The 27,995-nt window shown below is 40.1% G+C and overlaps 1 protein-coding gene across 1 annotated transcript; it reads left to right on the top strand.

Moving 5' to 3' along the window:
• The first annotated feature begins 176 nt into the window (after positions 1-176).
• si:ch211-246m6.5 (von Willebrand factor D and EGF domain-containing protein) lies at positions 177-27,528 on the top strand. The gene is made up of 33 exons (XM_028472539.1): positions 177-357; positions 4,432-4,616; positions 4,956-5,184; positions 5,625-5,690; positions 6,434-6,666; positions 9,466-9,555; positions 9,625-9,766; positions 10,471-10,688; positions 11,168-11,241; positions 11,310-11,586; positions 12,333-12,535; positions 13,224-14,041; positions 14,184-14,320; positions 14,396-14,554; positions 15,271-15,375; positions 16,095-16,209; positions 18,701-18,978; positions 19,160-19,379; positions 19,475-19,612; positions 19,700-19,978; positions 20,389-20,541; positions 21,136-21,326; positions 22,183-22,489; positions 23,225-23,320; positions 23,887-23,982; positions 24,507-24,602; positions 24,686-24,781; positions 24,859-24,954; positions 25,035-25,130; positions 25,227-25,322; positions 26,156-26,251; positions 26,977-27,074; positions 27,360-27,528. Exons 1-33 carry the CDS (start codon positions 288-290, stop codon positions 27,378-27,380), a joined length of 5,574 nt encoding a protein of 1,857 aa, XP_028328340.1. The 5' UTR covers positions 177-287; the 3' UTR covers positions 27,381-27,528.
• Positions 27,529-27,995: the final 467 nt, after the last annotated feature.

Genomic DNA, 27,995 nt, shown 5'->3' with positions numbered 1-27,995 from the left:
AAAAAACCACAAAACAACAGCAATACCCTTTGTATTATTATTATTAGATAAATGTTTCTACATACTCCGAGGGGTACACGTGCCCCTGCTTGTGAATCACTGGTTTTGAGGATCAGAAAAGACCCTCCTCCAGGATCTGGCTGTGCTCCTCCTCCTCTCATCCTGCACACTGGAAAGCCCCAAGACTTTCAAACTCCTCATTCTGCGCCGCTTTCCTTAACTTTTCCAAAGCCTCCTCCAATGGGATCAGGATCCTGAGCAGGTCCGGGTCTGAGGAAGCCACAGTCATGTTCTGTCTGGGAATTTTACGCATTTTGCTGCTGTGCGTCGCGCGTATTGGAGCGTTTACGCATCAAGGTGAGTTGGTCTGCAAATGGTTTGAAAAAGGCGAGTTAATTAACCTGTGAAAACTGCAGCTTTGAAGAAAAATACCAGTGAAAGCCTCAATAATGGCTTTGGTTCTCAGCTGGACCAGAGTCAGGACCCATCATCATCATCATCATCATTATCATTACTTGAACCCAAATAAAAGAAGGAAATGTTCAAATTCTACACATCTGTGGAAAAAAAATGTGTTTTATAGCTTCATTAATTTTCAAATGCATAACTTTGGTTCTCTGCAGCTTTTAAAAAAAAAAAAAAAAAAAGATACTAAATGTTTGAACACAACAAATAATGTTGAATAAATTGAATTTAACAGGTAAAATAAGAATTCATTTAAACTTTTACAGATATGAGGGGTGTGCATTTTCTACAAAAGGATTGATAACTTATTATTATTATTATTATTATGTGGACAGTAATGCATTAAAAAACATTTAAAACATTTCACTTTTACACGTTTTCATTTTAAAAACACTTGCCACAAACAAAAACAATGAATTAAGTACAAAATGTTAAGATAGAAACAAAACAAAAAACAGACCTTATTACTTTTTTACCAAATGCTCGCGACCCTTGAAGAGCAGGTCCGCGACCGACTTCTGTGCCCAGATCCACAAGTTGAGAACTTCTGAGATAAGGAAACCATAAAGCAGTGGTTCTCAAACCCCCAAAAACTTTCCTTTAGTTACAAGATGTGATCAAATCAAGGGAAAATTTCATTGATTGTCATAATTAGGGAAATAGTCAATCATTGTGAATAACAGTTTAGCTTTGGAAAAGCAATTAGCACTTACTTCTAATTCTGCATGGTCAGAACTGCGTTTAAAACAACTCCCCTTCAAAGTAAAAGCATAGAAGCACTGGTTTTAACCCTGTTTAATGAAAACCTTTAAAACCCTAAAACAGCAGTGCTGTGGACTTATTTTTTATTTTTGGTAAATTAGGCTTACAGCATTTTATCTAAGGCAACATAAGGATGCAGGATTTGAGCGTCTAAAAGTAGGAAAGCCCTGTTTATCTGTCTATCGACTTTTTCATTTTTTAAGAAAAGAAGAAAAATTGGAGGTCTATAGGATTTCAAAGGAAAACTACAGCTTGACAAAAAGGTGGCTTTTATTTAGCTGTCAGACTTCACAAACATCACATTTGCAGAAAAATCGAACTAAAGACAAATGTTGCAGCCTGTTTCCTTATAAGTATATTTTTGAAAAAAAAGAAAAAAAACATAACGTAATTGTTTTGCAAGCAAACTTTGAAATTAACTCTTGCACATAAATAATAAAGTTCAGCTGTAATCCTCACTTGTTTTAAAACCAAAACCTCACATTTGTGTGCGTGAAGTAGTATTTTTGTATTTTGTATGTAATGTAAAACAAATACACGCTTCAAAAAAGCATTTATAACTACATTTAGATGAATGCATAATTATCAATATTAGATTGTGCTTAAAGATGTGTTATATATAAAATTCATATTTTGTATTTATGTGTAAATGTACCAATTAACGCTTTAGGCTATAGGAGAAGACTTAAAATTGGATAGGATTATTGAATTCCAAAAAATAAAAAATAAAAACCTTCACATTTTAAAACAAGGTCTTGCTAAATATTTTTTAGTGCATAAGTCGCAGGTTTTTGTGTGTGACTTACAAAACTGCACAACTTTTATGCCGGCTTTTCTGAAAAAAACTGAAAAATAATGTCCATTTCAGAATTATACAAATAAGGAGTGGGTTCAAAATTTAAAGCTGTTCTGCAGCAATGAAGGTTGAATCAGCCTTGAAAGCTGGTGCTACTAATTTCTACAGGTGTTCCAACTTTTTGTGGCTACTTACAACCCCCTCTGTCTGCATAAAAGCAGTGATGGAACATTGTACTTTTGATGAGTCAAAAGTTTAGAATACAAACATTGATTATGATGATATGATTTATTTTTCAACTCAAATTGCTTATTTGTTCTATGCTTTCATTTCAGAGTGCAATGACACAATAAACAGAATAATTTCCAGTAAAAAAAAAAAAGGAATAAGTGTGGTGTTCTAAAACTTTTGACTGGTTGTGTATATGCTGAGAAACTATGATTGATATACAATGCAGCTGTTTGACAAGGTGTTAAACTATCAGCCTATCTCATTGTTGGCAGCATTCATTAATCTCCTTTCCTGGGAAACCTCAGTATTTCCTGCACATCTGGACTTGAGGCCTCCCTCTCAGTGTGATCTCCTCATTAGCTCCTCCCCACCTACTCTGTAAACTCATTAATCCAATGACTTTCAGTGGCAGCCCGAGACCTGACGTTCGTCCTCCAGGTTGTTTGGGCGACCTTCGACCTTCTCTGCACTCAGCCGAGGCGTAGACACAGTGTAAACAAAGCCATTTGTTTTCAACAGGCCGTCTGGAAGTGCGTGTTTAGGGTTCCGATCGCTGGCAGTGACTGTCTGCTGTCTGTTTTTACGACATCGTGTTTGTTCTCCTCTGTGTGACTTTCAACAGTTTTAGTCAAAGGTGTGGACAAGCGCAGATATGTAGCTGCCTTGATCACACATCCAGCAGCAGGAGGCCTGTCATGGGCCACTGGTCTAAGGGTTCTTCCCTCACAGGAATGTCTGTTATTCTTAGTCATTTAGATAAAGTGCAAAGGGGGGGAACTGTGCTTCATTCAGTCCCTTTGAGGAAATCCATCCACACACTTGTCCTTGACTCAATTGAATGGGCACAGACAGCTTGATTTAGTCTCAGTGTGCATTCATACTAACAGCAATACCCGTCAGGCACAACAAACTGCTCATTCTTGATGCATACCAATAATTCAAAAACAAGCTTGTTGATTGGCTGAGCTGTTTGGCTGGATCCTATGCAATCTCATAGTCCACCTGTAGCCAGAAACAACTGTTTACTATTTGTGAGGCTTTAACTAATGCGATTGATGGGTTTTAATTGGCAAGTAGCGAAGGTTGAAGAAGTCAAGCTAGTTTAAAGATACCCATCTATTACGATGATTGTCCTATGAGAAATATCCTGGTAAAATGTCCCATTGCCTTTGCCAAACACCATAAAAATTACAGCATTTGGAAGTAATATGAAACAGCCGCAGCACAGACTATCAAAACAGTCTTAAAAGGTGGGGAGGAGACTTTTTTTTAGACTTGTTAACTGCAAGTAAAGAAGGGTGCAAACTTGTAAAGAAATATCAACCCATCACTAGAATGAACTTTAGAGGATAATAATACAGTCAGTTTTATCAACTTTTATCTTCACACACAGACGTACTGTAATAGCCTTGCCTTGCATATTTGGGCTTTGCCAATTTGGTGATTTCCGCTCCCATAAGAAGTCTATGGAGGTTTTAGTGCTTGGTTAAGTGTCATTCAGTTCCCAGCTTGTAATTGGCCTCTCACTCCTACTAGGAAAGGTTACATATAATAGCTGTCTTCGTAAATTGGGTTGAGTATCCCTTTTAACAGATGAAACGATGATTTGCAATGACAGCAGGAAAAGGTCAGAGATAAAGTGATCTCATCACCTCCTGGGATTACTCTGCTTTCCTCTCCTGGACAGAGTGATGGGAAATGGATTACAGTTTGATTTTACAGCAGAGAGAAGCTCCCAAATGATTTCAGCAGTCCAAAAGTGGATTTTATAATGATAAACAGAAGCTGTTGGTGTCACTTTTATTATTTAGGGTTAATTTGTGGTCTTTTTTGGGCATCTATTTGATATTTTGTTGTACATTTTGTGGTCCTTTAACACCTTTCTGTTATCATTCATTCGTCCATTGTGACTTTATCCTCATTACGAATCTTATTAATGTATGTAAGGTTATTTTAAAGCCTTTTTTGGTCTCTTTTGGATAGTATTTTGGTGTTGGTCATAATGGTTTCCTAAGAAGTCCTTATCTGACTTATTTAGACTTTTTGTGAGTCACTTTGGTAAATGTGAATCTATTCTAAATAAAAGTTGTTATGTATATTTCAACAAAAAGAACATTAAAAAAGGAAAGAAAAAAAAGCTTAAACTGGGTGTGATTCCTTTGTGTGGACATCCATAGCTCCAGAGTGCTTCCCAGCAGGACACCGTACTCTACGTAACTCCTATCGCAGCGTGGATTTTGACTCCACTGAGATCCAGAACACGGCCATCCAGGATCTAATCTGTGACCACTCCCTGCTGCCGGGTTGGTACAGATTCAGGATCAACAACAAACTGGCAGAGATGCCCACTTCCTGTGTGGAGGTAAGGAACTTTCCCGTACAAACATCTAAACTTAGAGAACCACCATAAGTATCCGTCTAATAAAATATCAGCTGATAATGGCCATATTGTTTGTTTTTCTACCAAACCGAAAAGACAATTTTTACAACATAGCCTCATCCTTTTATTCTTTGACGCTGCTATGCCAGCGCCACTAAATGCTAAGCCAACCTAATAATTTTGGACTGCCCCTTCACAGTCTCTTGTGGTTAAAAATCAGTCCGGGGTGCGATTGATGTTCTGGACAAAGTTTCTATCTCTGATCAAAGTTCAAATTCCCTCTGAAAAATAGCCTGTTTTGATGGTTTTGTTGATCTGCAGATGAACCGTTGTGGAACCCAGGCTCCTGTGTGGCTGTCGCTGAAGGACACGTCCTTGCCCAGAACCGGCGAGGTTCGTCAGCTTTCTGCCTGCGCCACGTGGCAGTTTTACCACGGCAGTACGAAGGACTGTTGCCTTTTCCGCATCCCTATTACCGTGCGCAACTGCGGCAACTTCCTGGTCTACTACCTGCAGCCGACACAGGGATGCATGGGGTACTGTGCCCAAGGTGAACGGTCGTAGACAAAGTTTGAGTTCTTGAGTAATTTCTACATCACTCTTTATCAAACATGTCAAACTAGCAAAGATTACAAAAAATAGTCTATCATTTGAGCAGTCTTTGTCATTTGGATTGAGGGTTTAACCATTTAACCATTTGAGGTTTAACAATGTTTTAACAACCACAATCTATACAAACACTGTTGCATTTACTCCTTAACGTGTAACTTTATTTACATTTTTTAAGTATAGTTTGTTACTAATATTATTATGTTCTGTTTTGTTGGGTACTTTCCTACAATCCCTCAAGGATAAAGGTGAATTCCTGTGTTCAAATGAAGGCTCTAAAAGACTATATAAACATGTGCCTCCTCCTCTGTAGAGATTACACAGGCTTTTACATGTGTTATCCATGCAGAAAGTGATCATTTCGTCATCTTTTCCTTGCAGTTGTCACAGATTTGGGAGCCAGACCCTGCCCTCCAGGAGAAGTGGAAGTCAGCGGTCGATGCAAAGGTACTTCTAGATTATTTTTCTGTCGATGCACTGATATGAAGATCTTTTGTCAACTGAGCCAATACCATATAATTTTCAACCCCTACGGCCAAATACCAATTTAAAAAATACCAGTTTATTTTGACTGAACTCAATGAATAGAATGTTTTATCAGATTTATCTATCACTTCAAATTGTCCTTGTATAACAAATGGTTTCTTGAAACCAACTTAAATATACATTATGATAGTGATGCACATACTGTATATCGATGCCGGTATCAGGTTTTCTAACGCATTACCGACGTATACTCATGCAACCAAATCGTCCACCCAGGCAATAAACCACTCCCCAACCACCGGGACGGGGACCTGTACCCATCTGTGGACCAATTAGTATCGGGGCAGAAAGAAGAAAAAAATGGTTGTTTTGTTTTCAAAAATTGTTACTTTCCCTTTTGCGCTCACATCTCCTATACTTGACCATTTTATTAGACTTCAATGCCACCGAGAACATATTTACTGTGTGAAAAATGCGCAAAAAACACAACGGCCTGTCTGTTTAGCTTTAGCTTAGCATGTAGTGGCACTGACTCAAAAGGCACAAAGGGTGGAGAGGCAGAGCTATGTCATTGGGTCAAAGTGTCTTGGTCATTGATAGTTCACATGTTTATTTCAATGTAAACGGTTGAGGGAAGATGTGAGACACTTTAAGGAAAGACAGAAGTTTGAAACATGATCCATGTTGTTCTGACTGCTCCTCAGCTGCCCTCCCGTCCCTCGCCTCCCGCCCGGTCATCACCCCTGAGTTGATCGGCCACAGTGTCCACCTGAAGTGCTCCTTTGTCCCGCCGCCGTGGAGCCAAACGCTGGGCTTTCAAGTGGTTTGGGCCCGACACATCGGACACAGCATGAAAGCTGAGATCAGGCAGGAATCCACGCTGAAGCCATTCTCCCTGGTAGAAATGGACGGTGTTCACTTCAGACTCGGGGAAAAGGTAATTCCTCCCAGACTGGTTTCACATGTGCAAGCATCTTGCTGCTCTGGTTTTTGCCTGACATCACAACATTGTCAGGTGGATTGAGTTAGGTGGTGGAAATAAATCAGTTCCAGGATGGGGAAGCTTTTCACTCCACACGGGTCGGATTTAAAACTCTAAATCTACATTTGGATCCTCACAGTGAGGACGAGGAAAGTCAAACGCTGGTTCTCATTTTGGCGGCCTTTTATTTCGCAGAGGAAGGAGGATGGCTTTTCTCCAGACCTCTAACAAAAAAAATAATGATTAGGACATTAGCATGGAGTTTGATGTTTCTCAAATATTGGTGGCAAACACTGACCTCACCTTAAAGGTACAGAGGATTGTATCGTCACACACTGAACGTCGCTGCATGTGGCACTATTGCCCACGTCGGAGATGGTCAATTTCTATCACAGCAGGGACACACAAATGTGATTGTCTGTTTCAAGGGCCACATTATCAACATTCATGTCAGCATTAATGACCAATGTGAGAAATATTACAGCAAAGAACTAAGGGTGTCTTTGTTTGTGTTTGTTTTCGGAAGTTAATTAGGAAAAAAAACAATTCATGTTCAAATATTGAAACTTCAGGTTCTATGTGCTAATTTCATTATTTTCATGTTTCAACACATAAAATTGACACTTTTTAACACTGAGGGGCGGATTCACTAAAGGTTTAGGGGTATTACTCCACACGCTAATAAGGGGTACAAACCCCAGGGAATCAGGACTGCACGTGTTCTGCGTGTCCCTCTGATGATTATGTAAAGTAGGCAGATCTCACAAGGAACGCTAAAAAATGGGAGGAGGAAATGCAAATAAATCAATGCAGTGGGCGCAATGCAACTCATCAAACTAGGAACTGTTTTCCGTGACAGTTTTATGCGCCGAAAACAGTACAACCCACATTCAGGTGCAAACTCACACAGAGATCATCCCTGCAGTAAATGTTGACACAAAACACAGCGGAGATGCGAAAAATGCTCCAGTTAATCTTTCCAGTGTAAGAAAATAATCTAAATAAAACAATAGTCAATATTAACAGCCACTGAATACAAAATTGCAGAGTAAAGTATGTGTGAGGGTGGAAAAAAGATGTACACCCGAGGCAGCGCGCGTGGTCTGGTGACGCTGCGGTGCAGAGACGATGCTGTGCGTGGAGATTTATGCGGACGCTCCAGTGAGCTCCTGTGTCTTTCTCTCCACGTTTTGACCGTAAAACTCTCGTGTTGCGTTGATGGCAGGAGCATCTGGCCAGAATCAAGCTGAGCAGCTGCGCAACTTACGCATATGAGAGTGTGTGTGACAGCGCTACTCTGGAGCTCAGACCTGCTGGATGATTTTCAGTAGATCAACTTCAAATGGTGCTGATCCACTGACTGACAGACTCTGTTGCTGCATTAACTCAGATGAATGGAATCAACAGATCAACAGGACAGTTTCTGTACCAATCTGCCTGTTTACATGGACTGTTTTTTGGGTTTTTTCATTTTTCTTTTAATTTTGTTTTCTGAATTTTTGTGCAGCAGACAGAAGTCCCTCTGCCTTTAATTTCACTTTTTCAAATGTCATTTTGAGCTTCTGTACACTGAACTCTCCACATTGAATGAGCAAAATGTTCATTTAAATAGGGCAGTCTCACCTGCATTTATGCACTCACTTATTTGTGGTGCAATGTTAGTGAATTCCCCACAGCAGGTGAGGTGAAGGATTTCGGGACGCACCTGGTTTACCACCCTTTATTTCAGATCTTAGTGAATTCGCCCCCAAGTGTGGACTGAGCTGTAAAGTGTTGCTTTTGAGGAACTTCTGGCCATTTTTCTGTAAGTTCACTGAAGATGAAGTGGTAGAGGAAATATATCACAGCTTCCAGGAATTAAAGGTATTAATGCAGATGCCACCGCATACATTTAGAAGACTGCTGGGTGCCAAGCTTTAATGCATCAGAGTTGATTTATAGTTATATTCATCATCTCTGCTTGGAGCTTTTGTCAACTTTGAAGGATGGAAACAGTCTTTATGTCCAGAGAGTTGGAATGTAAAGTTTGTGGATTTCCTCAGATCCCCTCTTCTTAAAACTGAGGCGACAACGCCCTTGCTGTTCATCTTCAGACTCCGGGTGTGTTTGTTGGGTCTGGAAAGTGTCTTGTTGGCTCGCATGTAGATGTAACAGCTGGATTTGTTTAAAGGTTGAAGATCTGGGCAGAAATGTTTTGATGAAGTACAAACACAGGCTCAATCAGTTCCTGATTGTGACTGGCCCATCTCGATCAGAGCATTCCACTTGTTGTTTAGAATAATAGCCAATCTGAGCATTAATACAGAAAAGAACATGCTGACTCTCTCTCCTCTTTGTTGCTGTTACTCAACAGGTCAGCTAACGATGTGTGTTGGTCATAAACAGTCTATGGTGTGTAGATTGTGGTTTTTTTAGTTCATTTGCGTGGTTCTATTTTCAGACTGGCATGAATTGTCAGTCAGACACTTCAAAAAGAAAAGTTTTACTTTATTGTCTGTATGAGCTCAGTGTCAAAAACATTTTAATAAAGGTTAATAAAATAAAATCCAATATCGTGTATCGTATACTTCGTATATTATTCCACCACAACTAAGAGTGATTTTGTGTATTTTTGGAGTAATTGTATGGACTTTTGTCATTCTGTGTATTCATCTGTCATTTTTGTGTGGATCTGGAAGGCTTTTGCTTTGAGGCCACACAAAATTAGGTTGCTCATGTTGCAACGAAGGCATTAAATGGTCTGTCTTGCCTCAGTTTTCCTGCAGCGTGTCGACTTTCACTGTCAACTCCAGCCACGGGAAATCAGCCCCAAAGGAAAGCGAGAGTTTCTACGCTGGCCTGAAGGTAAAGAAATTTGTTCGGTTTGACAGAAAAGTGTGCAGATGTGTTCCAAGTCATCTTCCTCCTTCACAGTTTTCTCCAGAGTCGCTCCACATAGCAGAGAACGGCGAGGAGCATGAAGTGATCGTCCACAGCTCGGTGCCGATCCCCTGCTTCAGCTCCGACCTCGGGCAGCCCTGCGGTGTCTCTCTGGGTTTAAGCACCAACGATCCAGGTCATACGTGTTTTTGGAGACTGTGAGATCAAGTTGTATCCTTGTTGAAACCTTGTCCTTGCACTTGTAAATTGGGCTGGTGCTACTCCTCCCTTGGTTTCTATGTGGTTGAAGGAGCATCAAACCATTGATGAGGTGTGAAGAAAATTTAGGGTGGAATTAGGTTTATAAAAGGAAAAATGCTTGCAGGTGTGCTGAATTTTAATATGGATCATAGGCATTGCTTTATAAATTAGGCCCCAGGGAAGGGAATTCTACTTTGATTGAAAATGCACCAAGGTTCGAAGTTGACAGCAACTAGAAGGCACTATGATCTCAGCTGCGGTTGGCTTGGACAAAACATAGAAAGCATTGAAGATGATGTATCTCACACGGCATTGTGGCAGGGAAGAAGAGGCTTGTCATATTGCCTGATGTTTGTGTTGGACAGCTTCTTGTGACAATATCAGAAGTGATTAAAGTGACTTAAGGAACATCTAAGATTAAAACTATGTTAGCAGTTTATGGATTAAGAGAAAAAGTGCATTGCTTTGGAGGGAGTAAAGGTGACACAAAGAACCCAAAACAATCCGCTTATTGGCATGTTGGAGATAATCAAAGGGTAGAGCTTTCCTCCTCTTTCTTGTTGGCCTCTCCCATACATCATCAAAGTCCCAGATTACAGACGCAGGCTGCACTAACCATCGCTGTGTTGACGTCCACAGACAGTCTCGGCCACGAAGCCTCAAATGTGGTCCTGTCCGTCTGTCAGGTGGAGGTAAAGCCAAACGCCTGCAACAGCGGCAGCTGCGGAGAGACCAGGTTTCGTGTCACCGCCGTGAGCGATTTCACACGTGACGGGAACCGCCCGAGCCTCATCGGAGCCGTTCCTGGATCTACTGCACCTCGACTGTGGAGGAACTACAAGCCAACACCTCTAAAAGTGAGTCTCAGGGAATTTCTATCAAACTGGGATCAAACAACTTTCCATGTGGAGATTCTAGACGACGTTTCATAGTGGTCCATCAAAATGAACCATTTAGTCATCTGTAAACTTTTGAAAACAATGATATCTTTATCCTGGATGATAAACATGTTCTCCAGAAAGACACTGATCTTTCAGTTCTAATAGGCTAGCTTAAATTACAGGCTTGTTTCAAATTGTTGACATGTACACAGTCATACAGACTTTAATGAAACTCAAAGAAAGGCTGTTTGATGTTCTAATGGGACGTTTACAGAACCAGCTGTTACATTGTGATTAGTCCCCACAGTGATGAGTACTTTCTAGACGTTGTGTCTCTGAAGGATGGCCCGCAGGCGTGTTTTCCCATCAATGCTTTTCGGAAACATCAAAGCAGTAGGTTTGAGGTGACAAGGTGTTGTCTTACCAATCCTTGTTCTCCTGACATCTGCCCTCAGGTCATGGTTCAGGATGTTCCCACCTCCATCTGCTACTCTCTGACTGACCCACACATCATCACACTGGATGGAAGGTACCTCTACAGCTTGGGATTTCAGTGAAATGTTCTTTATCTGTATCATGTTTGTTTGGTTCATCCAGGCGTTATGAGAATCACCAAACTGGAACCTTCGTCCTCTACCAAAGCCTGGGCAGAGAGTTTGAGGTCCACACCCGTCAGTGGGACTGCAGCAGCCGACATTATTCCGTCGCCTGCAACTGCGGCTTTGCAGCCAGAGAGGGGAACGAAGTGGCCATCTTTGACATGTGCAGCGGCCGACCGCAGGAAACCAGGCCCAAGCTCACTCTGAAAAATCTTGGAGACCACGAGGGGAGTCGAGTCCGTGTGCTGGAGTCCCAGCAGGGGAAGAAAGTCACCGTAGGTATCAGAAGACTTTCACTCTGATCACTTGTTAGACTATTTTTTCTGGTTTTTCAGGCAGGGACTGTTAATCATAAACAGACTTTAATAATCAGATTTACCAATATAGGAACTAAACAGAGCAATTTATTCAACATTGGATGAGTTTTTATGGTGTGATCCACATTTAGCCTATGTACCAATATTGCTGGACAAAAAAGTTCCTTACAACAAAAAGGTTTATGACAAGAACGTCTGTTTTGACAACAACAAAAACTGCAATAAAAAAAAAGGTCTGTTGCGGAAATAAAGGCCGAAAGACAAATAAGTTTACACCAAAAACACTCAACACATGAAATCTGCCATTACAATAGAAATGTTTGTTCTGACAAAATCATCCATTACCACAAAACATTCTTTACAACAATCACTAAAATGTCCCATGTCCTGAGAACAAAAACATCCTTTAGAATGAAAAGTCCGAATTTAGATTGTTTACAAAAAAGTTTGTGACTTGAAAACTGCACCTCACGACAAAAATGTTTGTTGCAAAAAAGTAAAATAAATGACAAACACGTCAAATGCGTGAGAATTGCCCGTTACAACAACAAAAATGTCCGTTACTACAACAAATGTCACAATGACAAAAACTTCCTAAGACTAATACCTAAAAAAAAGACTGTCATGACAAGATTGTTACATGAAAATTGCCCTTTTTGACAAGAAGGCGGATTGATTGATTGATAACTCTTGCACTCCTGTAGTTGATGTTTCCCTCTGGGGCCTTCGTCAGAGCGGATGTTGCTGATTGGGGGATGAGCCTATCTATCAGGGCACCAAGCATTGACTTCAGCAACACTCGAGGTCTCTGTGGAACCTTTGACCGCAACAGCAACAATGATTTCTACAGTCCAGCAGGATTTTCCTACAGCTTTGATCACGTGCATCAATTTATCGAGGACTGGAGGTATGAAAGCGTGTTTCAGTCAAAGATAATTAGTGCATATCCGAAATAGAATATGTAATATATATATATTGTGTATATATATATATATATATTTGAGAAACATTATAAATATGAGATTTAAAAAGTCACAACTGACAATTAAAAAAAATCTGAGTTATGCGATTTGGAAGTTGAGAAATAATAGTTATTTTAATCAAATATCAGATTTACGAAAAAAACAATAATTTTGAAAGGAGACACAAAACCTCAATTATGAGATGAAGTCACAATAGGGTGAAAGCATGAGGTGAAAGATTAAACGTAATTACAGGATGAAACAAAATTATGAGATAAAATATCTTCATTATTAAATAAAGTATGAGATAAAAAGTAACAAAGGTAAAGATAAAATGTCATGAGATGAAAATATCAATATGAGATAAAAACTTATTTTTTACGAGATAAAATGTATTATTTGTGAGACAAAATGTCAATTATAAGATAAAAACATATTTATGAGAGAAAATGTATATGAGTTAAAACGTTGTGTATGAGATAAAAACATCACATTTAGGAGATAAAAAATTATTATTGACTAAAAAACCTTCCTTTTCTCTATTTTTTTCCTAACAACCAGAACTTCTGAACTTCTGGTTGAAATACTTGAAAATAATGTATATTCCGTGTGTTTTTCTTTGGAACGCATAAGGATCTCTCCTGGGGAAAGTCTATTTGACCGCACACCTCCAGGCACAGAAGAAGTAGTTCGGAGGCCTTTCTGTCGCTGTCAGGCCGGATACAGATCTACTCAAGATTTTGTTGGAGACACAAGGAACAATCCCTCAACTCACTCAGACGTATGCGTGTCATACGATAATGTAGATGTTACCTCTGTGTTTCCCTCCATGGATACCACGCTGGAGTACATTAAGAGTGTAGAAATAGATGAACGCTTTTTGAATATGTCAGTCTTCAAAGGACGTCCAAAGGATGACCTGCTTTCTTCCGACAGGCCGAAGAGACAACACTTTGAGTTCCAGCCTGTTTTTATGAGTCTCAACCAAGCTGATCTGGAGGGCTTCAACTACTTCTTTCCAGAGGATCATCTAGCTGAAGCTCGGCCAGAGGTGCAACTCTCCTGGCCCACTCCAAGCGGCCTGACCTTAACCAAAGCCCTGGAGGTGTGTCAGATGTCTCTGGTTAACTCCACGGTGGGGACAGTGTGTGGGAACCTACTGGGACGACGCCTAAATGAGGCCGTGGATCTCTGCATTCTTGACCTGCAACTGAAAGACGACCTCAGCTGGGACGAAGCTCTACTGCCGTTCCTAGAGAACGACTGCGAGCGGTGGCTGCTAGAGAACCGTTCCCGTAGGGATTCAGAGATGGTTGGTTGGCCCAGAGCATCCGGGGAGGTGGTGACGGCGCTCCGATGCCCAAACTTCTGCAGTGGAAAGGGAGAGTGCACGGATTGGGGCTGTGAGTGTTTTCCAAACTACAGCTTCCATGACTGCAGCATTGCCATCAGTGAGTATCTGAGCGGAGCTTTTCTTTTATTTTTATTATTAGTGTCTTATCCACATAAACATCTGACTGACCCCTGTTTCTAAAACCAATTATCCTGATCTAAATGGATTTGTCACATCTCATACTCATGTATTATATGAAGGCCAGCCAGTGGAGATAACTGATTTGGAGAATAGCGGACTCTGTGACATCCGGAGCTTTGATTGTCGTAGCGTTCGAGTCTTCGGTCTCGGTTTCATCGAGTCTCCTGATCTCAGCTGTCACGCCACAAGACTGAAGGTAGGACAGATTGCAAGAGATAGAAGCTTTCAGGACAAGAACATAGACATGTGGTAAGCTCTTCTTTTGTTTCAGTACATAAACAAAGTTTGGCAACCAGGAGAGCAACAGAGAACCACTGCCACCTTCCTGAGCTCCAAGGCTTTGGATTGCACCATTCCGTCTCTGAGTAACGCCGCTGTTAAAGAGGAATTCACGATGGACGACAAACCATACGCTCGCTGGGAGGTCAAGGCAAGTCCACTTTCAGAGCAGATGGTACAATTTGATTTCTAACCTAGCCTCTACATCCCTAGTCCCCAACCACTGGGCCATCGACCAGTGTCAGTACCCAGATCTTGGTCCAGTACGATAGTGCCCTGTAGCGCACCACTAATAAACACTTTCAAAAGCCTGTTTCAGCAACTGAGGAAGTAGAAATATCTTGGCAGTAAGTCAAAGTTCTGACAAACAAAAGCTATAAGCACGGTAATAAAGCATCTAATAGTCTAACAAATCATAGCTATGTTATAAGAAGTCTTTTTATAGAGAAAAAAATTAGGATAGAAACATCGAAATTGATAATTCAGATGATTGGTCTAAAGTTGAATAATAAAACATTGTTAATTAAACTAATATTAACTTTTAGCCAAAAACACATGTAATATCCCCGTCATTTTGCAGATTTCAGCCAATCAGCATTTACATATCATATGTTTTCATCACATCATGCTAACTCTTCGAATTTCCACCCCCATAGAGTCTTTTTAGTGAAATAGCTTTTCAGTCTGATGTTTTAGACATTCGCCTTTGAACCTAAAGCGATTGATCGCCCAATCTGAAAAAATAAATGAACACGAAACAAAAACATAGAAAAATGAAGTGACGGGGGATAAATTACATGACTGTTCATGTTATCTTTCAGTCAGGCATAATCCATGCTTTATTTAAATCTAACTTCTTCCTCACAGGTGACCAATGACGGCCTCCGGTACAGCCAGGCCAAAGTGCTGACCATTTACGACGGGGTTTGTCAGGTCTGTGATGCTTCACGCTCAGGACTTTGTAAGTTAAAGGTAACTCCTACAGAAAGGGTTGTCTATCATCTCCATGTAGGAGCGTGATATGTGCTAGCATAGTATGCTAATGAGCCAAGAAGCAACCCGACCAGTGTTGGCCCTAAGCAATTTGGCGCCCTAGGCAGGTTTTTAGATAGCACCTTATTGCAATAAATGAAAAAAAAATGATAAATTGTTAAAATAATTTGATGAAATATAAATATGCATGATGCCCCCTCACATTTCTGTGTGCCTCCCTCATCCAGTAACATTGATGAAAGTTCAAATGATGAACTTTAACACCTAAAGGTACACATCTATTGGCTCCAGGAAGCATTAAAGAGCTACTTGTAGGGGAAACTTGAACTTATTTGTTTATGGTCTGATTAGAGGAAAAGCCGGCATTGAAGTGTTTAATCTACTCTGACTTTACGATCTACAAACAGCTCATAACTCTCCAAATAACTGAGGCAGACATAAAGTATAAATAAAGAGCTTCTAAACAGTCACAGGGTCTAATCTCATCAGTTTCATCGACATTTTTCCAAAACTCTAGTGTACTGAATTAACTGGAGTCACAGCAGATGTGTTTCTGTCCGACAGCTGCAGAGAAATCAACAATCTTCAGCTGAATGTTTGCTCTTCATTCCTAGAACATGACTACAATCAAAACAAGCCCATTAAAACCAGAAAGCATGTGCATCTTCTTCTGCTTTCTCATGTTCTTTGGTCTCCAGGAACAGACGTGCAACATTGACAGCATGTGCTTTGCAGCCGGAGACTCCAACCCCAGCAGCCCTTGCCTGCTCTGTGACCCCAACTTGTCCCGATTCAGCTGGTCTGTGAACCAAGGTAGGCCACGCAGTGAATGAATCATAGCTGGTTCATTTCTGTGGTAGTACTGGTAAATCTGATTAATTAAATGGATCTGAAATGCTTATTAAATTGAACTGGTTCAGTTGGATGATTTCAGGGGAGTCCACTACCCGGGTACTTTAACCTGTTTATTTGAGTCCAGAGAGTTTCCGCTGGTTCTCTCTGGGATTCCATCAGAGATTCCATTGATCTGAATCCTTTAATCTGGTTGTGTTTATGGCGAGTTGGCCAACTTTTTGTTTTGTGCATTTTCTTCTGGGACCACAAAATATTGGACCAACATGTTGACATCAACACATTATGATTGGAGATGTTTAAGGTTCCCTTTAATTAAAGCGTCACTCAATCATTCTGTTACTGTGATGGAGATTTAATGGTAAACAAAAAAGATAACTAGAATAACTTGAACTCGTTACTTGTACTTCCACATATGATATTAAATTACAGAAAATAAGAGATACTTTAGGACTCCTGCTGTAGTAATATACTCATCTGTGACTTTTACTTGTACCAAAGTCATCTTCAGAGAAATACTTTTACTTGAGTATGGCTTAACAGTACTTCACACAGGACTGCAGGTGACCACTGGGATTGATGTGTACGTACAAGGGAATGAAACTTTTTGGTCGACTGCACAGATTTACAGAATGCCAGGAAACGTCTTGCCTGATTAACAACATACAATTTGCTTGTGCTGGAGGATCCCATTCACAGGTTTAAACAAAAAAAATACTTAAGGATTTAAAAACTACATTACCTGTTCAAGTTTAAATACCCAGTTGAATCACTGCGTTTCAAGCTGCAAGGATATGTGAACTACCATTCGTTAATTGAGGCTTCGCAAGAAACATCAGTTATTTATTTTGGAGCTACATTAAACATGTTGTGCTGACTATTCAGTCAAACATGCAGAAGATGTTGCATGGAGCTAATTATCTGCTGCTGGGCTGTTAAATAAAAGCTTGTTCTTTTTTTTACGTGGTTGTAGCTCTTAAAGATGAGAGGAAACCACATTTAGCTTCCTTTAGCCGCCCAACTGTGGTCCTGTTTGTCTCCATTAGCAGATCAAAGAGCAGAGGTTTAGGTTTCCCAGCATGCCCTGACCTGCCGCTTAACCACTCAGAGGAGGAAATGAGTTTAGTCACATCACAGGGGCGGATTAGGAACCAAATACAGTGAATTTAACAAGTCCATTAGTCTTTGGTTTTGTTGGAAAACGGATGTTTGCTATAGATTTATCTTAAACATTATCTTAACCCTTATCATGCATGTGCTATCTTTGTCAACAGGGTTTATTAAGGCTGGAATTATCTAAACACAGACTTTTTCCTCCTCTAATCTTATTATTCCACCTCTCTTGACATCCGACCTTAGTGTTAGGCAAGTGTCTAATGGGTTTATTGTCAGTTTTTCCTTTGATTGGATAAAGAGGAAGACTGTAGAAGAACAGTTCCTCAAAACTTGATTATAGTAAAGAAACTGTTTCAAAACCTTTAACCAGTGAATTATTCCAGGAGTATTTGTGGAAAACTTTGTGAAAAGCGACCGATATACCAGTGCAATTTATAGCTTATACAAATTTTGGTAATCCATTGGTCTCTAAAATGCCAAGATTGAAACGGGACTGTTTCAATGATTGAGATTATCACGATGTTACCATCTTCAGATTAACTTTTACCCTAACTCGTAACTACGGCTAAATCAATGAATGTATTATCCTGAATTTTTGGAAATAATGTTCATTGCCAATTCAGGCTTTTAAAGGCTGTTACGGCTGAATTTACGGTTGACCTCATTTGGAGACATGATTCATTGCTCTGGTTGAATGATGGAGTCCAGGAGAAACATTGATGATTTTATATAAAAAAAAGTTTATTCTAAACTAAGAAAAAAGGTACAAGATGGAACAAAATTAGCGTCCGTCCAGGCGGACGTCCGAAGGAAGTGCCGTGCCCCCTAACAGTTTCAAAGCTTAAGCTTTTTATACAGATAAGAGCAAAGTTCCACTCTGGGGTAAGGAGGAGGGGAGAGTCAGATGCCCAATAGTGGAAAGATTTGAGGATGATGAAGACGTATATGTTATGAAGAAGATGTGTCGCCACTCTTATCTCCTTGATAGTGTGTGCTGCATGCGAGCAGAGACTCTGGCCTTGGCTCTGTGCACTGAGTACGCTCTGTACTGTTTAATCATGATTCAGGTGTTCAAAAGTGTAACGAGTAATGGAGTCGTCATGTATTAAAACATGACAAATTGTACACATGAACATACATTTGAGGATATGATGAATATAAAAATGACCATAACAAGGCTTACAGTACATTCTGTTTTTATTGTATGGGAAAAAAGTTATTTATCAACATATCAACAGGGTTTTTGTACAGAAACTACAGATTAATTAGTCCCTTGTAGTACAAGAAAAAGAAATGTTCTCTCTCTGAGATCTGTGTATAATTCTTCTGTTTCCAGTCAATGAGCCACCGACTTTCCACCTCCCTCAGGGGGAGTTACAAACATTCAGCGGGGAGAACTTTGTCTTCCAGTTTGCCGCTTCGGACGTGGAAGGTTCAGCGCTCCTCTTCCAACTGGAGGACGGACCTGCGGGAGCTGTCCTTTCTCCGGCCGGTCTTCTCATTTGGAGAGTCCCATTGGTTCTTGAAGAAGAGGAGGAGAGACTTCTCGAAAGCCAATCGTTCCGCTTTACAGTGTCCGATGAATGCAATGCCCATAGCAGCGTTACTGTGGAGGTAAACATTGTTATTCAACTGGGCTTGTGCTACAGTTTAGAGTCCCAGCCGAACTCCTCAAGGTTTCCAGTAGAGAACGTCTTGGCTTGAGAGAATTCCCACAATAATAATAAGATGTTTTATGCAGAGGGTGACTGAGATTATGCATGACTTTTTTCACAGTTGTGTCAATATCCGACAGGTCAGCATTTTGCCGTGTGGATGTCGAAGAGGCGGAACATGTGTGACCGACGTCAACTTTTCCACAGGCAGTGGGAAGTACCTGTGTGTCTGTCCTGAGGGTGCAAAGGGTGAACTCTGCGATGAGGACGAAGATGGATGTTTATCATCTCCGTGCTCAGCTGGAGAGTGTGTTACCTCAGCCAGTGGGTTTAGGTGCAGGTGCCCTGCAGGGCTGAAAGGTGAAAGGATACAGTAGCTTATTTAACTCTTCTGAAGTAGATTTGCTTCTACTTTACCCACAGCGACTTGTTCTTCTTCATTTGCTCTACGGCAGGTTTAACGTGCCAGGAAGATATCAATGAATGTGAAAATAGGGGCTGTTTTCCAGGCTCCTGGTGCATCAACAGCTTTGGTTCTTATAGTTGTGGCCCGTGTCCCAGAGGCATGTTGGGAAATGGGACGACTTGCACCGGTAAGTGGGTTGATCACTTCCATGTGAGGGGATGCACATGATCGGACCAGATAAGCAAAAAAAAACTAATGCGTGTCTTCAAACCAGCTGCTGTTCCGTCCACACCTGCTACTCGTATTACTCCAGATGTTCAACCACAGCCACAGAAAACAAATAAAAGTGACAAGACAAGAGTGGAACTGAGACACAAAGCCTCTGCTTCTGCTTGGAGATGGACCCAGGAACTCACGAGTGTTGCTGTGGATGTAGGGCCAGGATCTCAGTTCAATGTTTCACTCAGAAAGCCCTCAGAAACTGGAAACCAGTCCAAAACAATGACTGGAACAACTGCAGCTCTTGAGCTAGAGCGTACAAGAGTGGCTCCAGGTGAGTTTTCAGTCGTTAACCGGACTGATCACTGATCCCTAAGTGGGAAAGTTGTGTGTTGGCACGAGTGTATTAATTATAATATTTCAACAAGTGTCGCTCTCCAACTTTGGTAAAATACGTCAATTGGCCTTCACAATAAAAGCACAGAATCTCTCTTTTTTTTGTATCTAAATGCCAAAGACCATTGCAACCCATTTTTGGACCCCACCCACCAGTTGAGAATCTCAGCCCTTTAGTGCACCTCTTAATGATAACATTTAATTGGCTTTGTTACAAATACTTGGCCACTGTACGTAAGCAGGTTTCTCAGGAGTATATGACATCATTGCCGAAGATGATCTTTGGAGTTCATTTATCCAAACAAGTTATCTGAACCTAATAAAAGTTTGTGTCTGTCTGTTCTTCAGGCATAAACGTGTCGGCAACGTGTGCCAGCAGGCCTTGTTTCCCCGGCGTTCAGTGCATCAACCGCAGGCCACCATACGTTGGATACGTGTGTGGACGATGTCCGCCTGGACTGTACGGCAATGGACGCTTCTGTGTAAAGAACATGAAGGAAGGTAAAGGGAGGTTTTTGTTTTCTTACTCTGACGAGAATTGATTTTAAAGTCATTTCTAAATGTCTCGCTAGTTGTGTTTCGTCCTACCTCTCTGATTCTCCCTTTTTCTACCATCCCTCACGTACCCTGAGTTCCTCGGACACAGGCCTTTTAATAACACCAAGATTATTACAAAAACCTATTGCAAGGCAACTTTTCAGCACTACGGCCCTTGCTGAAGACCTACTTTTCAATTTTTTTCTTTATTAATACAGTAAAAAAAAATTTATGTTTAGATTATTAGTCAACAACTTGACTTAATTGGGCTTCTTGATTTAGTGTTCCTACTTTTATTACTACTTTGATTCATTTAAGCATTTTTTAAGTATTATTTATATAATATTGTGTAGTGTTTTTACGCAACTATGCATAACTACTACACAAGTGTGTTAAAGTACAACGCAAGAGCGCAATACTTCTTCGCAAGTGCATAAAAGTTCTACGCGAGCACATTAAAAATTAAACATGAGCAAGTACATGTTCATATCATGGGTTAGATAAAGTAAATCGCTACTGTAGAGGTGTTGCGTACTGAGAGACTTTGTGTTTCCATAGCAACTGCTCACCTCCAGCAGCAGACGGTGATGAAGTTGGGCCGATCCACGCAGGGAAACAAAGCGTCACAGCTTCACCTGCCTCACCTTTCCAGCAGGCGTGAGATCAAATTGCTGTCGTCACCCGTCACCAGAGGAAACCATGCACATCGTCTCGCTGCAGTGACATCTAGGGGGGGGCGGTACTGGACGTAGGGAGGCGGTTACCGCCAGAAAACCTCACGTGACGACCTCCAAGGTGAGCTAACAATGGTGATCACTTACTCGACCCTCGATAATGTTGATACAAGGCGCCTTGATTTTTCCTCAAAAATAAAATCCTCAAACTTTTGGTCTAGAAAATTTTGATTGCAGATAAATGATTTAAAACATCTTGTGACTATATTTGAACAGTGAGTTTTGCATTTTGAAATGTCACCGCATCAGTTAATGTTTCCCATTGAGCTTCTCTCTTATTGCTGTTTGAGACGCAAATCAAAATAACTTTATTTAAATGAAGCTTTTTGTATATAAAATATGATTCAAAGTACTTTGCATTATTAAAACTTTGCACAGATTAAAAAATACCCCAACAACATTACACAAACCCGAGCATAAGAATGAAGCCGCTAGCGTTAGCTGTTTGAAGGCTAACGCTAGCGTTTTAGTCCTCATAGCAATAAACACTGCTAACATGGTCACGGTTTTTGAAATGCTGTGGTCTATAGCAGCAGACACTGCTTTCTTTTTTAAACATAGTAGAATGACAAGGAAACAGTGTTGCCAACTCCTCAATATGGATAGTTGCTAATGGCTCTCCTAAAAGTGCCCAATTTTTATAGTTCAATATTAGCATGTATGCTAATTAATGGCTGCTGAAGCAGAGAGGAATGGCTCACCTGCTGCTTGTTAAGATTAACAATCCACGATTTAATCTCCTAATACAGCAGAAAATGACCTTGGCCATCAAATTTACATCATTCTTTTTTTTTTTTTTTTTAAACATCGTCTCAAACAAATAATTGATCGGAGATTGAGAATCGGTTTCTCGTCCTGAATCTTTTCACAGAAGTTTGGAGAGGTTTTGTCAGACAAAGTGACGCCACTGAAACAGACACTCACAAAAAGCAAACCCTGGACCTTCCCGCTCCCATCCGTCCTTTCCCACTCACTGTTCGAGTCCTCTGGAGACGCTGAAGCAGACGCTCACAGGCCCAAGTCGTGGGTTCAGAGCAGGACGACGGCAGGGGGACATGTGAGGACCTGTGCTGATCGGCCATGTTTCCCCGGAGTCCAATGTGAGCCAGCTATGGATGAGGGTTTCCACTGTGGGAAGTGTCCTCCGGGGTACACTGGGGACGGGCAAACCTGCAGAGGTAAAGAACATAGGGATGCTTCGTTGATAATCGCCAACTTTTTGTAAAAATACAAAGTCAGAAATGAGTAAAGTAAGGATGAACTGACTACCCACCATCTTTTAGTTTAAGCGGTTTTTGTGTTTTTATACGTACTTCTTAGGCAGATATTATTTGTTGTAGATTGGTGGGTAACACTTTACTTGAAGTTTTATACATAGTTTTACACATTACGCTGTCACTTGCATGAATAAGGTGCCACGAAGGCTGTCATTAAGTGTCGTTTGCTAATTTATGACACCTTTGGAGCTATGTTGGCATTTCTTGGGTTAGGTGGAGGGATCTAGTGGGGTTAGGGGTACGAAGGGTTAGGGTAATGAACAACACTTAATGACACCTTATTCATGCAAATGGCAGGTGTTATGTCATAATAATGACAGCGTAATTTCAGCCTTGTGAATAATACTTCACGTAAAGTGTTACCAATTGGTGTATTGGAAAGTTTTTATTCATCTATTCCATTGTATATTTATATAGCAACAAATACAGAGATCTATTTGCACCTCATCATATAAATATATATATAAAATACAATAACCAATCACAATCTGTTTAAATAATTTAAAAGGAGAGTCACATGTTTTGTGGCAATATTGAGATTTTGGTGCTTGAAGGGTCAATATTATTATTTCAAGGATTTTTAATTTGAATTAGAAGATTAAATGTCTCAATAGCGCCCCCTGATGGTGTTTACAGCTGTTTGCAGGCATAGGTGTGGTAGAAACATGGAGTGTGCAGCACCAAACACATGCCGCTGTAAACCGGGCTACACTGGATCCAACTGTCACTCAGGTACAACACAAACACACACCGCAACAGCTTTGAGAAATACACAAATTATTGAATTTGAGCATTTCTTTGAAGAAATCTACAGTTTTTAGTAAGGGAATGTTCAAAAGAAGAAAAAAAAAAAAAAACAGTTTCCACAATGACGGGAGCATGAAAATGTCCAAAATCTTAATTGTATCACATCTAGAAAAAAAGGCTCACTTGGAGTCTGAGACATACCTTTATGAAATCCATCAAACCACAACACTCCTACATTTTCAGGCTCAGATGGGAATTCATTTTGTTTCATTGACTTTGGGATATTTAGTAGTGAGGAAATTCCCTAATCAGTGATTGATGTCAGGTTTGTGTAGACTAGAGGTTTTGAGATGGACCTAAATACAAAGGGGAGGAAAGGAGGCAGAAATAGTGCCTGAATAAAATCAACTTATTAACAACTCAAAAACACACATTTTAACCCTCAAAGACAGGCCAGAAGAAAACCAACTAGATCCAAAAAAAAAAAAAAAAAAAAAAAAATCAAGAAAGCACTAATGAAACAATGCATTGGTTTTTTTTTTCTCTGTTAGCGATCTGTGATCCGGATTGTGTGAACGGAGGACTGTGCATCGCTCCAGATGTTTGTCAGTGTCCCAGAGGTTACCATGGAGAGACGTGTCAACAAGGTAAAACAGTTTTATCATCAACCGCATTATCCATCGATAGAATCACAATATTAATGTCAGCGTAGAAACAAATGACCAATATTAATGAAGGAAAAAACAAAGGGTTTTTTTTTTTTTTTTAACCCTCCTATTTTCCTAAATTATTACTAACACTTTTTTAGAAAAAAATTTAGAAAATTGTTGACCAAGTTTGTGTGTCAGGCACTTTGTTTATTTTTTGAATAGATTAAAAAAAAAAAAAAAAAAAACCTTTGATAATGAAACCTTAACCTGTTCTCTAGTGCCACCATCAGGCCAAACCTTTAAATTAGAATTAATTTATATTGAATAGTTTTAACTCAAATCTTGATCATATGACCTTCAATGTGTGCAATATGTGTTCAGTACGTTGAGGAATTATTATCATGATAATTTTATGCTTAATCAACTGTACCCATCAAATTAGAAAAGTCATGAAATATGAGGCAAGAATGTTGATAATGTGGACTTTTGCACATACGTTGATGTGGAATGTGTGTGTGCAGCTCTTTGCAGGTCACCGTGTGAAAATGGAGGCACTTGTGTGGGATTGCAGACCTGTTCTTGTCCATACGGCTTTGTCGGTCCTCGCTGTGAGACCAGTATGTTTGGGATTTATGTGATAAAATAGCATTTTAACAATGTTTAAGAGCAATTGTAATGAGTTTTTCTGGTTGAATACCAGTGGTGTGTAGCCATCATTGTAACAATGGAGGCCAGTGTGTTTCTCCAGACCAGTGTGTGTGTCCTCCGGGCTGGTCCGGGCCATCCTGTGAGAACGGTGAGTCGATGTGAATCTTGATTTCCCCCCCCCCCCCCCCCCATTTCTATGTAATAACAGTTTTTTCTTTACCGCAGCTCTCTGCTCTCCTGTCTGCCTAAATGGCGCTCTGTGTGTCCGCCCCAACATCTGTGAGTGTCTCCAGGGCTTCTACGGAGCTCAGTGTCAAAACGGTAAACCTCCACAGTGTCGTTTCAAAACATCAGTCTTTGACTTTTGACTAAGAGTAATTTGGTGTTTCTTGGTCCTGCAGCCGTTTGCGGCCCACCCTGTAAAAATGGCGGCCAGTGCATGAGGAACAACGTGTGCTTGTGTCTGCAGGGTTACACTGGGAGACGCTGTGAGAAAAGTCAGTGCATGCTCTTCATATGTACCAGCTGATCCTATACATTTACGACATGTGTTGATATGTTGATTCCTGTGCTGATCTGTTCGTCCTGTTCAGGCGTGTGTAAGCTTGTGTGTTTGAACAACGGAAGATGCGTCGGTCCAGACGTCTGCGACTGTCCGTCCGGTTGGCAAGGAGACCGATGCGAGAAACGTGAGTGCAACAAAAGTGGAAAAATTTGAGCAAAAGTGTGAACAACAGAAGAGAAGAAGTCACGCTGCATCATTTTGGCAAAAATTATCAATAACAAAATGCAGGTGGCACTGCTGCATGATGAAAGGACCAATGGTTCTCAGCATGTCCTTTGAAGATCTTCAAAAGGCCATCTTCAAAGGCAAAGGGCTTAAAGAGTAACTATACCCCTGCTTTCTCCTGACCTACCACTAAGAAGGAAATTCAAAACATTTCTTGATTATGGGCAGGGCTCCTGAAGCAGTAAAGACACGCCCAGTCTATACTATAAAATCTCCAATGAACAATCTATGCGATGCTAACTAGCTACTCATTACTCAATGTACCTCTCTATTCAGTCTTCTCTTAATCCAACCTACTCACCACAGATTGTAGAGCCCACAGGTGCAAGTTTTTATGAAATTGGCGGGGCTAGCAAACGGTCCCAAAATGTCACATGATCTTGTTCTCAGCCAATAGCAAAAATCAATTGTAATAGCCGAGTTTCAACCCATAGAGGGCTGTCATTTTACAAAAAAATATGCCAAATTCAAACACTGACTAAAATGTTGAGAGTTGGTCCAGGATCAATCAACAGCACTACGTCATACCCAAATACATTTGTATTCAGCAAAAAAAAAAAGGTTTTGGGGTTTAATTACACTTTATTGACTCCAAAAAACACACAAAATTACCAAACAGGAAAAAGAAAAGTTCAAAACGACCTATGAATCATACCAGTAATAATGACAAAAATGAGCATAGTGGACACTTCCTGTGCGTTCTCACAGGCGTTAACTAATTGTGTCTTTCAGCCAGCTGTTTGCAGAAATGTCTAAACGGAGGCGAGTGTGTCAGTCCAAATACCTGCCACTGCTCTCCAGGATGGCAGGGAGCACAGTGTCAGATCCGTAAGTACAAAGGCCCCCCCTAGACAGTAAACAGTAATAGGAAATAGCAAAACACTCCGTTCCAATATGTTCTCGGTTGGTTTACACTTTTACTAATTCGCTAATGAAATCAGAAACTTTCACTGCACTACATTTCCCATGAGGCTCTGCGGTACTTCTAACTTTGATTTAACAGCTGATAATGTTGGATCGTGGTTGATTTATAAAGCTTGAATAAAGTATGTGTATGAAGATCTATAATGTTCGTCACTTTAATTAAACGGCTTTCTTTACTTCTAAATGAAGATTTTCGGGTGGGTCGGACCTATTTTCAGTGAGTTGCAGGAATATGCAAGGTTGAAAGGTGAATAATATCTTATTCTTTTATTTTGAAGGGAATTTAGTTTTCTTAAGAGAATTTTTTAGTGTCTAACTACTAATATTTGTTTTCTCTACGTGGAATTTTAAAAGAATACATTTTCTCAGCACAAATCTACAAAATGGATATAATCAATATGTGATTACCAGTTTACATTAACAGTTTGTCAAAAATTAAAAGATTTCCAGGATTTTGGTCACAGCTTGTTTCAGTTATGTTTTTTTTAATTTGATCTTCTTGTCCGTTTTCATTTTGAATTATAAAGTGTCTTTGACTGTTTTAAAAAGCTCTATATAAATGAAACATTAATATTGGATGAACTTTTAACATGTTAGTACAGAAAATAACTGCTACTGTGACTCCTCAGCTCAGTGTGAACAGCAGTGTGTGGGCGGCAGTCGCTGCATACGGCCAAACGTCTGCGCCTGCAGGAGAGGAAGCGCAGGCTCTGTGTGCAGCGGCAGGGTAAGGAGAACCTGCAACATCATTTATGCATTCATTGCAAATGGGTGACAGTGTGTTTGCAATTAGATACAACTTTTTTTTTTAAAAAAAAAAATAAAAAACTGCATTAAAATAAGGGATAAACACAATGCTATTTACAGCTTTTTCCTGTATTTAATAAGCATTAAACATTGCTGCAGAAGCTGTGTTGCCAGATTGGGTGTTTAAAAGTGAAGTTGTACTGCAGTGTTCTGGTGCTTTCCTTCTGTAGCTAATTCTACAGACTGTTTCTCTTTCTTTCTATAGCTTCCGATTGCAAGAGGATGATGACGACGATGATGAGACGAAGGAAAGCGTTAGCGGATCCAAAAGAGGTGCCAAAAGACATCCTGAGATTTTACCAACCACAGACCTCAAACCTCTTTGTTTATTTATTTGTTTCTTATCAGTACACACTGTTTGCCCTGCTGTATATAATCAGTCACTGTAATCAGATAGTCTCATTCATGTCATTTTTTTGTTTTTATAAGAAAATAAAGAACGATTAGAGAACAGAGAGGTTTACGGCGGAAAACCTTTGTATGATCTTTCTTATCTGTGTTATTTAGAAGATCAAAAATAACACTTAATAACACATAATATATAAATTAAACTGCAGTCACTCCAAATACCTGCTTATCCTGTTGAACAACACATTTGGAAGACAAAAAAAGGATAAATAATTCCTGGAAAAAACTGAAAAGGTTAATATAGAGGCTCGATAAAGTTGACAAACGTAGCAATAAAAAAAAAAGACACGAAAAAACACTGATTTGAAGTGTTTGTCAGAAACAGCTGAAACAGTGAAAAGAAAAAAAAGAAATGGTTCCAAGAAATAAAAAATGAATAAAATGTTATGTTTCTATAGCAACTTTTAAGTCAAACTTGACAACAAAATTTACA

This window comes from Gouania willdenowi, chromosome 2 (assembly GCF_900634775.1).
Source record: "Gouania willdenowi chromosome 2, fGouWil2.1, whole genome shotgun sequence".
Taxonomy (NCBI): domain Eukaryota; kingdom Metazoa; phylum Chordata; class Actinopteri; order Blenniiformes; family Gobiesocidae; genus Gouania; species Gouania willdenowi.
The sequence above is the reverse complement of the archived record's forward strand: the minus strand, read 5'-3'. Positions and strand labels throughout refer to the sequence as shown.

Bases quoted from the DNA above. Each gene is read 5' to 3' on its own strand.
- si:ch211-246m6.5 (XM_028472539.1), top strand. From the start codon at position 288: ATGTTCTGTCTGGGAATTTTACGCATTTTGCTGCTGTGCGTCGCGCGT. The intron at 24,603-24,685 runs GTATGTTTGGGA...GTTGAATACCAG, and splicing joins CGGTCCTCGCTGTGAGACCA to TGGTGTGTAGCCATCATTGT. The intron at 25,323-26,155 runs GTGAGTGCAACA...TGTGTCTTTCAG, and splicing joins AGGAGACCGATGCGAGAAAC to CCAGCTGTTTGCAGAAATGT.